The 10,889-nt window shown below is 59.9% G+C and overlaps 1 protein-coding gene across 1 annotated transcript; it reads left to right on the top strand.

Moving 5' to 3' along the window:
• Positions 1–278: 278 nt before the first annotated feature.
• On the top strand, positions 279–5,515 carry PSMF1 (proteasome inhibitor subunit 1). The gene is given in 9 exon segments (XM_029960317.1): positions 279–309; positions 312–383; positions 386–405; positions 898–1,050; positions 1,578–1,660; positions 2,005–2,181; positions 2,331–2,384; positions 4,162–4,320; positions 4,434–5,515. Coding segments are annotated over 9 exon segments (801 nt in total). The 3' UTR covers positions 4,486–5,515.
• Positions 5,516–10,889: the final 5,374 nt, after the last annotated feature.

The following is a 10,889-nucleotide window of genomic DNA, read 5'->3' as shown; positions in this document are numbered from 1 at the left end:
CCCTGAGCCTGCTTTTCTCCAGGCTGAGCCCCCCCAGCACTCCTGTGTCCAGTCCCTTCCCCAGCTCCGTTCCCTCCTCTGGGCACGCTCCAGCCCCTCAGTGTCTGTCTTGTCGTGAGGGACCCAGAAATGTTCCCAGGGCTCCGGGGCCCCTCACTGCCCGAGCACAATGCGGACGGTCCCGCGGCCCCGCGGAGAGCCGCCCGGCCCTGCGCAGCGGACGGGGCCCTCTAGTGAGGGGCGGCGCGGCCGCGGCTCCGCCCCGGCCCGGAGCAGCCATGGCGGGGCTGGAGCCGCTCTACGGCTGGGCCAGCCCGCATCTCCCGCCCCGCAGGACGCGCTGGTCTGCGGCGTGCACTGGGAGCTGGTCCGACACGGCTACCGCTGCTGGGCACCGGGGACCAGGTAGGGCCGGGCCGCGCTCTCCCTGTCCGCGAGCCCGCGGAGGCCGACGGTGAAGCCCCGGCCTTTTCCTAGCCGCCGCCGCCGGCGCCGCTCCCGCCAGCCCGGCCACCGCTTCGGGGGCGGGGGAGCCCGCCGCGGTGTCGGGGGAACCTGAAGGGTCCCGAGGGGCCTCAGTGGCTGGCTGTGGGAGCCGGGGCGGTGCGGCGGCGGTTGCTGGGGGCTGCGGGGGTCCCTGTGCTGGGAGGGGAGAGCACCATCTCCTCTCTGGGTCTTCTGGGTCTTTGTTGCCTGCTCCTGAGGCTCAGCAAGGGGTGGTCATGTCTGTCCTGTTCCAACACAGGGATGCAGGAAGGGCCAGGCTGAGAGATCCCGTCTCAGAGACCTCAGTTCCCTTCTGGATCTCCTGTTGCAGCCAGGACAGTTTCCCTCAGCCCTGGGAGGTGGTGCTGGGCTCCTGGGCAGGATTTCGGCAGCTTGTCTCTTCCTTTGCAGCCAGGTCCTGATGAAAGGAAGTCGGAACTGCTGCCTGCTGGTTGGGAAGCCAACAAGGAGGTGTATACACTGCGCTACAAGTCCACAGATGATGCCCGTGAGCTGCTGCTGAAGGCCATCATGGTGGAGGACAGCATGATCCTCAATGTCATGGTGAGCATCCATTCTGGCCCCTGTGGGTTTGGGGTCCTTCAGGATCGGTGGCTACAAAGAACAGCAGGGCCCATTTCTTAAATGTTTGCTGTTGCTTGTCCTGCCTGGCAGCAGTGTTTGCCCCTCAGGATGGGGTGTTTGTGTGGCAGAAGGTATGGCCCAGCGTGAAGCTGGTCAAACCCTGGCTGTGTCAGGGCAGTGGGACAGTTTGCCTTGTGCACTCCAGCCAAGGAGCTATTCTGTCCCTTTCCTAGCTCAGGACTTTTCTGCAGCCCCCAACAAGCACCTGCCCAGGGTGGTTTTGCTCAGTGTTTCACCTTTTGCAGCCCAGATTAGGAGAGGGAGCAGGGAAAACCTTGCTGCACACAGGGTTTTCCTCCTGGGGATTTAGGCACAGCACAGGGACATGGCAGGAAGCAAGTGAGGCCCATTGTGTCTCAAGCCCCCAGCTGTGGTTGTACCTGCTCTGTCACTCATTCCCACCTCTGCCAGGCTGCTCACTCTGTGCTTTACCTGTGTTTTTCCAGGATCGTGGCTCTCAGAAGGTGGCAGATGTGACCTTGGCAGTGGCCGACTACATCAACCCAGAGCACCTGGATGATTTCCACAAGTAATCTTAGTTTCCTGGTATTTTCTGGAGGAGAAAATGTTCCAAGACCAGTGCCATGTGCTGTGCTTTCCTCCAGTGCAAACTGGTTAGGCTGGGGCCACAGCAGAAGGGAGTCCCTGGGCTGGATGACACCTTGGCCATCTGAAATGGGATGAGGGCTTAGGTGCCCCTGTGTGCTGTTACCTCTCCCTGTCCCCTCTGTGCTGCCAGTGGGGGACATGTTTTGTGCCAGGCACACTTTGGGCTCGTCTGTCCCCTCCTTGTGCCTCTTGCAGCCTGTCCAGCACCTCATGTCCTGGTGCCATGGCCTCCCCAGCCTTCTGCCTTCCCTCTCCTCACTGCAGGGTGTACAAGAACACCGAGGAGCTGAGGACGAGGATCACTTCAGGCATCCTCACTCCCCTCGGGGCCTCTGTGGAAAAGGCCAAAAAGGAGCCTGAGTCTGAAAAGGATTTGCAGCGGGATGACGACCCCCTCCGGATCCCTCCCCGGCAGCCGGCGGGCACAAGGGCCCCATCCTGGTGAGTAAAGAGTGGGTGGCTGCTGAGGGCCCTCTGTTAGAGGGGATGTGGTCCTGACACAGCTCCCCAACCTACATGTCAGGTCCCCATCTCGCAGCTGTGGGAGCTGCTCTGCCCTTCCCTGAATGTCTCGCTGTGTTGTGTTTCAGGCCGTCCTCCGTGAACCCCTTTGCTGTTGGTGGGGGAGACCTGGACCCTCTCGGGTGAGTATGGCTGTTGGAGCACCCCCTGCTCTGCCTCTGGGAGGTGTGGGGGTGGCTGGAGACACTGGAACAGCATCAAGCCAAGTGTCTCCAAGTGGGGTTGGCGATGGGACAGTTGCTCAGTGCACATTGTGAGGGACCAATTGACAGTTGCTAAAGCTCAGTCTGGTTCTAATATCGTAATAAGATCCCATCTCTTGCAGAGATGATAGGTTGCAATCTGTGTCTGTTTAATAATCAGCTTGTATTCATTTAACAGGCAGTAATTTCTGTAGTAAATCAAAGCTGAATACATCGTTAAGTGAATGTAAGCTTCTAATTTAAACCGTTACCAGCTGCTGTGTCCCCAGCCCAGCAGTGTGCAGAAGGGGAGGCTGAAAGCCGAGTTCATGGATTCCCAGGTCCTGTTGCAAGCCTCCCAGCTGTCTGAGGCACTCAGGCAGAGGCTGGGCTGTCTGGGGGACTGAGTTTCACAGATACACCCTTGATCTTTGGTTTGGTCAGGCAAGGAGAACCTGTCATCTTCCAATCCAGTTAAAAGCACACAGACAAAAAACAGCTCTTGGGGTTGTTGTGGACTGTCCTGCAGCCCAGGGGAGTCTGCTGTCTGGAACCAGTCTCCTGTGGGGATGGCATTTTTTCCCCTCCTGCAAATCTTGGTTCTCCAAGGGTTTGGCTAGAAAAGGGACAGCTAAAAATGTTGCTGCCTCCAGCCCTTCATCAGAGATTTCTCTGTAAAGGACAAAAAAAAGATGGTAAATGGAAGCAGATTTGTGTGCTGACACCTGCCAGCACTGGGGCTGGAGACCCAGACTCCCAGGAATATGCTCGTGGGACCTGGCTGTCCTGGGGCGCTTTGGGCAGCCGTTCCAGCCTAATGGAACTCATTAGCACGGTTGTTAATAACTTGTATGATGGCAGCGGTGTCCGGAGGCTCCAGCCGCGTTTGCACAAAGCCAACCATGAGGAATTGCACTCGCAGCGTGGGGCAGTTCCGAGGAGCCGCCGTGGTCAGCAAATGACTTCCAGGCAGCTCTTTGGAATGGCTTGTGGGAGCCCAGCCGGGGCCGCCGGCTCTTGCGACACCGCACAGGGCAGGACGGGAAGCAGGGATGGAGCGTGGGCCGGCAGCGAGGGCCATGGGGCCAACACTTCTGAGGGGACTGCCAGCACCTCTGCTATGGAGACAGGCTGGAAGAGATGGGGCTGTTCAGCCTGGAGAAGAGAAGGCTCTGGTGAGACCTTAGAGCCACTTCCAGTGCCTAAAGGGCCTCCAGGAGAGCTGGAGGGGGACTTTGGACAAGGACCTGGAGTGACAGGACAAAAGGGAGTGGCTTCATACTGACAGAGAGCAGGATTAGATGGGATATTGGGAAGAAATTCTTTCCTGTAAGGGTGGTGAGCCCCTGGCACAGGTTGCTCAGAGAAGCTGTGGCTGCCTTATCCCTGGAAGTGTTCAAGGCCAAGTTGGATGGGGCTTGGAGCAACCTGATCTAGTGGAAGGTGTCCCTGCCCATGGCAGGGTGTTGGAATGAGATGAGCTTTGAAGTCCTTTCCTACTCAAACCATTCCGGGATTCTGTGCAGGGCTCTCTGTCTTTCTGCCATGGGCTGCCTCACTGGCTTGTCCCAGGAGCTTTCCTTCCCACTCCCGTGTGTCAGGTTAACCCCATGTTCCCATGCTTGGCATTCCTGCAGCAGAGGTTTGGCACCAGGGATGTGCTTTACTCCTCTCTCACCAGTGCCAATCTCATCTTCTCTGTCTTTCCTCTCCCCAGAGGTCGGAGTGGGGGAATGATCGTGGATCCTCTCCGATCTGGCTTCCGGCAGCCCGGCATTGACCCATCATCAGGCATCCCAGGCCGGCTTCCCCCAGGAGCTGTTCCACCAGGTGCCAGATTCGACCCCTTTAGCCCCTTAGGAGCTGGACGACCCGGGTAGGTCCTTGGCTGTGCTGATATTCCAGCCTGCTGCTGGATCCCAGCTCATCCCTGTTGCTGCAGACCTGAGCTCTCACTCCTGTTTGACTCTGCTCTAAATTTCTTTCCAGGCCTGATCCCGACCACCTTCCCCCTCCAGGCTACGATGACATGTTCATGTGAGGAGTCACTGAGTGGCTGAGTCTCCTGGGAAGCAGGTGTGCTTCCCCTCTTCGCTCCACATCGGTGGATTTAGATCTTTCCAGCAGCGTTTCTCTCCGTTTGGGGTCGCATTCCTGTGTGTCCCATCTGCTATAAAGGCTTTCCTGTTTGCAGAACAGAAGAGGAGGCAGTAGGTCCGTTTCTTTTCCCTGCTCCTCTGAGGGTGCCAGGCCATTTGCACCCAGCGAGGTGACAGTGTGGGGTGCGGTGCTCTGGGAGCAGCCTGGGTGCTGTGGGATTTCTCCTCTCTGCTTCTCCAGGGTGGCAGAGCTTGCTGCTGGGGTCCCACAAAGCAGTGGGTGTGAGGAGAGAGCTGGCTCCTTGCTACTCCTCTGCCAGGCAGCCACAGCAGCCTCGCTGAAGGGGACAGCTGAAGTGGGCTCCCCACACAGAGGGGGTTTCTCTCTCGCTCTGTATCTGAGCAAGGCGCTGACTAAAGGGCTGGAAAGCCCAACCCATGGAGTCTCCATGGGTAGAGCCCCAACAGCGACTGGGATCAGCTTCTACAGGGCTGTGCTTGCTGGCTTGGAAGAGCACTACCAGCAAAGCATTTGATGTGCACGAGAAGAGACATAGATTGAATTCCTGGCCCACCATGCCCCCTCTTTTCCCTGCAGCCGTGGCATTTTTCATTCCTGGGGTGTCCGTGAAGCCCCACAGGCAGCATGACGAGGGGTGCCCACTGAACACTGCATGGGGCTGGGGTAGGAGAGAGGGAGCTTTGCAAAAGAGGTTTATAGAACACATTTTGCTACTGTCAGCCTTGTGTGTGGCTTTGCCTGTCTGGCTTTGGGAGAATGGGTGAGATCTGCGTGCCTCAGGCTCCTGAGCTCTCTCTGGAAACCTCCTCCCTTCCCCACAGCTGCCCCAGCTCAGTTGATTTTGGGGCTGCAGCTCATCTTTCTTGTCAGGGGCTCACACTGTTTTTCTTCTCGTGGTTTGATCTCTTGGAAGGATGTTTGTGAGACTGAAATAAAAACATGATACCAGTGTTGTGTGGGTGCTTGCTGGGGTGGGCCCCTGTTCTCTGACGGGAAGCCCCAGAGCCCTTCCCAAGGCAGAGGATCCACGCTGGGAACCCGCTTTGTACCTTCCCCTGAGCCAGCAGCGCTTTTCCAAGACGATGTAACTGTATTAGGAAAATGAAGTGGAGAACAGCCCAGCCCAGCTCCTGCAGTAATTGCCTCTCCAGGGCATTGAGTGCTGTTGGAACGCTGCATGCAGCTGCACTGGCAGAAATAAAAAGAGGGAAGGGATCCCCCCTATCTATCTCTTTTCCCCAAAGACTTTTTCCTTTTAAAACCTCTTTGCCTACAGATGCAGCTAATAAAGCTGTGTTACAGTGTGTGCTACCCCGGGCTAGGTGCAGGTGGGAGCAGGAAAGGCCAGCCAGAGAAATCTGGGGCTGGGGGCAGCCAGAGCATCCCCTGCATCCCCCATGAGCTTGTGTGTGGACCCCTACATGTGCAGGGGCTGGTTCTAAGCCCAGACCCACTGGATGTGCCATCCCAGCTGCACACCTGGTGGTTTTTCATGGGCAGTCTCACCTGCAGACCCACGGATGGGCTGTGGGTGATGCCTGTGACCAGAGCAGCATGGGAGGGATGGGCAGAGAGACCCAGGAATTGGTGAGGCCATCGCTCCTGCTTGTCCCCTCCGGCCCCTTGGACAGCCTGAACCCATCCACAGCTTTGTCCCAGGAGAACAAAGCCCCAAACCTTTCCGCTGGGGTTGAGAGACTGCAGACCCCAGCCTTGCTGCGTGGGGTGTTGGGGAAGAGGAAACAGCTTTTGCCTCATCAAGGGGCCCCTCTCTGCGGGGGGGAGGCTGCTTTCTGTGCCTGAATTAATCATGTTCTGCAACCTTCCAGGAGGGAGAGACGCAGCCGGCTTTGATGGGGCTAATTAAAGCGAGTCAGCGCCGGGAGAGGCTGCGGCGGGGCCGAGGAACCCGCTTTTGTCTGCAGCGCCTGGCCCCGGCGGGTCCATGGTGTTGTGCAGCTGGGAAACAGGTGGCAGAGGAGGGGAGTGGGTGCCAAAGGGGACAAGTGCCCACTGCAGGCCTGTGCCTAAGCCTCAGGGCTCTCAGGGCTGAGCCATCCACTCTGGAAAGGATAGGTAAAAGGAGGCAAGGATCCTCCTCTCTGGGTCAGAGGATGGTGGGGTCAGGACACTGTCCCTGTGGCTGGCTTGGCTCACACTAAAGGAGACAAAGCATGGCAGAGGTGGCTCCTGAGGGCCAGTGTTCCCAAGCACATTCCTTGTTCCATCCATAGGGTTGGCCAGCCCAGACCCCATTCCCTGCAAATGGTTTGGGGGCAGCCACCCCCATTGCGGGCTCGTACCACAACAGCTGTGAGGGCCGGGTCTCCCTTCAGCAGGAAAGACAGTCCAGGCCCTCAGCCATGTGTCCCTGTCCTCGGCACCACTGCTGCTACCCTAAGTGGCAGGAAACATTAACATGCACGGGAGCACAGCAACACGCCCCATGTTAATTTTATGGGGAGTCTGCAAGGAGCGGCTGGGGCTGGGTGTGCGGTCTTGGCACAGGCACAGCCTCCCTCCTCCGGCAGCACCGGGGAGGCATTTCCACCACACGTTTAAAGAGAGGCACTGGATTATTGGTAATAGCTCAGGATCCCCAGAGAGTCCTTCAGGCCATCTGCCAGCCCGCCCAGCCCATGGCACCTGCCCACACTCTCCTGATGGGATGGCAGAGCCCCCAGTGCTGCTAATTACCCTGCAGCTGGTGCTCCATCCCTGGGATCCCGGGTACAGGGAAGCCATGCGTGTGGCCCAGCAGGAAAACAAAGCAGGCCCAGTTATGTGGGACTGGGAAAGGCACGCTGGGCCCTGCCTGCTTTCTCTTCCCTGGCACAAGCAGAGACACCCCAAAAACACCATTGCTGGGGGACTGGAGAGCCAGTGACCCTCATCCCACCCAGGCTGCACAGCATCAGCCTTTCCCAGCCAAATTTTCTCATCGCTCTGGATTATTTTGGATTGCTTCTTAATGCCCCTCTGCGAGTTGACTGCCGTAGACCAGTGCCTTGTCCCCAGCATCTGCCAGAGCGATAAAGGGACAGGCAGGCCAGAGAGTTCCGTGTCCCCCTGCCTCAGCCTGGTGGGGGTAGGAGGTGTCTGTGTACAAAAGCATTTCCCAGCCCTGGACTCTCGGTGGTAAATCGTCTTTAATGGCACTCCTTCCTCAACACAGTTTGCTCACTGCAAATATATCTTTCTCCATGTAGAGGTTTCCCCCCAGTCCCGCAGGGACTCAAGGCACAGCCCAGCAACGCGCTGACAAAGCAACAACAGCCCCTTCCCGCAGACTCCTGAGCAGCCTCATGCCCTAATCCACGGGAGTATTTCTCGTGCTCACGTACAGCAGCTGCTCAGCAGCTGTAACCTCCACTAGGCTCAGCCTTTCATCCTGGAAACGCTTCTTCCAGCTTATTTAAAGTGACAAAAAGGGATGAGGATGATTTCTCCATCTAACAGGTTTATTTTCTAATCCAGACATACAGGGCCAGTGCTGAGTTGTGGGAGGGACATCTGCCTTCCCCAGGGCAGTGCCTTGGGAAGACCCAGAGCTCCCCCTTTCTCCCCTTCCTCCCCTTCTTTCCCTTTGTCCCCTCCCTCCCACAGTGTCACCCCTGCATCCGCACCAGGACCGTTTGGAGATAGCAGAGCACAGCCATAAATCTCACCCCAAGCGTGGTTTCATCCCAGGGAGAGGTACCTGTGTGTCAGAACTGTGGGTGTGAGACCATTCAAGGTTGTTTCCTGGGATCCTACAATAAATATAGAGCGTAGCTGGGTGATGTAGTGATGGAGAGGGACACACGGCCGTTCACAGCAGTGGGAAGAATTAGCTGCAAAGCCTTGGAAATGGAAACACAGGGCAGAGGACGCTCCCCGGCATCCAAGGGGACACTGGAAGCCCTGGAATAAAGCCCAACCCAGGCAACTGTACTGGGTCTAAAAGTGACTTTCCTCTATGTCGGGCTGTCTGGAGGGATTTGTCCCCACCTGGGAACGTTTGAAGTGGGTAATTTACAGAATGGATTGAAAACTGGTGGCAGTTCATAACAGCACCTTTTGTGGGTGTGCATTTTCCAAAGGGATAATTATTTCCCTTTCCCAGCACCCTGCTCATACCCATTTCTCTTTCCACAGAACATTGTGCTTTAATGACGCTTCACGTTTAATTCCCGAGATGCAATTTTGCCTTCCTGCCACAGGCAACGGCCCTGGGATCAGCACAAAGGTCGGAGCAGGGACACCCTGGCGGCAGCACTGTCGGGCCACCACATTGCCTCGAGGCACTGGGAATCATCCGCTCTCCTCTGTACAGAGCACCATGATTTTTGAGGAGGCTGTTCTGGGGTTGCTGGTGGTAGTGGGATGCTCAGCACAGTGCAGGCGTGTGTCCTGGCCTTCATCCTGCTGTGTGGAACAGTGCTGGTGGGGTGTGAGGGATACGGGCTGGGGTGGGGTTGGCCACCACTGCACGGGCGGTGGGTGTTCTTGCTGCCTCCTCCTCTTCTGCCTGGAGCAGTGCAAACACCAGCTCTGTGCCACAGAGTTTTACAGGAAACTATTGCTAGGAAAGGTCACTGATGGCGGAAACTGAGGAGATCCATTGGGAAGAGGAGCAGCCAGGTCCTGGCTGTGGGAAGGAGCTCAGCCTCACGTTCAGCCCAGACTGCAACCGGCCACGGTGTGGAAATCCCATGGGTGCCTTGACGGTGCTGCTGCCGTGATTCTGGTGGCAGGACCCTGTCCAGGAAGGTGCTGGGGAGGCGATGAGGGGTCTGAAGGCCACATTGTCCCAGTGCTGGTGGTGGGGAACAGCCCAGGCCAGTGGTGTATCCCAAAGCCGCATCACTCCGGTGCTGCTGGATGGGAGCCCCATCCGAAAACGGTTCGAGGAGGCGAGGGTGGTGGCTGAAGGCTGGCACGGGCCAAGTCTCACCAGGTGGTATCGGTGTTCGGGTGAGGCAAGGGGACTCCCGCTTCTGCCGGCAGCAGGGTGTCCCCGGGGCATGCACGGCTAGGAGCCGGGCCCCTCGGGGGGCTGGGGCGGGGGGCTCAGCTGGCTCTCCAGCAGCGGCCCGCGTCCCGTCAGGCGGACACCCCTCCGCAGCCGCAGCCGCACCGAGCCGGATTAGGTGCCCACCGGTGCGGGCGGGCGGCCCGGGCGCCGGCGGCGGGGCGGCGGCGGCCGCAGCAGGCGCGGCGAGGCAGGAGCCGCGAGGCCGCAGCGGCCAGGCCCGGCCACGTTTGCGCGGTCGAAGGCGGGCGCGGAGCCGGGCTGCCGCGGCTCCAGCCCGCTCCATCCTGCCGCGCCGGCACGGCTGGGGGTCGGCCGGGCGCGGCCCGCGGGAACGGCCCCGCCAGCACGACCAGCGCCGCGCCGCCCAGGGCGCAGCCCAGCGCCAGCGCCCAGCCCCGGGGCCGCCGCACGGCCCCCCGCGCCGCACCAAGCCCCCGCACCCGCGCAAGGCCGCCGCGCCTCGCCCGGGCCTCCGCAGCTCTGCCACCCGCGGGGACGCCCAATGGAACCCGCCGCTCGGGCCTGACGCGGGCCAGAGGTGGCGGGCCGGAACCGATGGATATTCCCGCGGACAGGAGAACGGGGATTGCTCGCCCAAACCGAGAGACCCCTGGGAGCGGGATTGCTGCTCTGTCCCAGCAAGCCGCTTGCCCCGAACCGGGTTGCCACCCCACCCCGGCAGGTCCCCAACTGGGCTTCTCCTTTGGGATCCCGCTTACCCGTACCGGGCTACCCCTTGGAGCTGAGGTCCCGGCCCGGAACTGTTCCCCCTTCACCGGAGCGAAATAGCCCCAGACTGGAAATTCTCCCCTTCCCGGTCCCGCACAGGGCTGGCTTCCCCTTCCTTGATACCCCGGCACCTGGCCTCCGGAACCGGCTCTTCCCCCTTCCCAAACCGTGCTCCCACTGCGCGACCCACCTCCTCGAACCGGGCTGACACCCCCCGTGGGAACACGTGTCCCTGTGACCCCACCGAGCTGCCCCCCTCCGCACTCGGTTCTCCCGCCGGGGCTCTGCCCGCCGGTCTTCCCCGCTCCCCACTGGGGCTCGCTCCCGCTTCTCCGCTCGGTCTGCCCGCCCGCCGTGCCCGCACCGAGCTTGCCTCCGTTCTCCTCCGGCCCCCCGAGCCGGGTCATGCCTTACCTCCCGCCGCCTCCCCGGCTCCCGGAACAGTGCCGGTGCACGGTGCGCGCGCGGGCGGGCGGTGGGTGCCCGAGCTGCGGTTCGCGCACGGCGCCGCACGCACACGCACAACACACACACGTACGGGGGTACACACATGAACACACCCGGCTGCACACCGGCAC

The sequence above is a fragment of the Manacus vitellinus genome, unplaced genomic scaffold, assembly GCF_001715985.3.
Source record: "Manacus vitellinus isolate BGI_N305 unplaced genomic scaffold, ASM171598v3 scaffold_26_pilon, whole genome shotgun sequence".
Taxonomy (NCBI): domain Eukaryota; kingdom Metazoa; phylum Chordata; class Aves; order Passeriformes; family Pipridae; genus Manacus; species Manacus vitellinus.
This window is presented reverse-complemented; position numbering and strand designations above follow the sequence as displayed.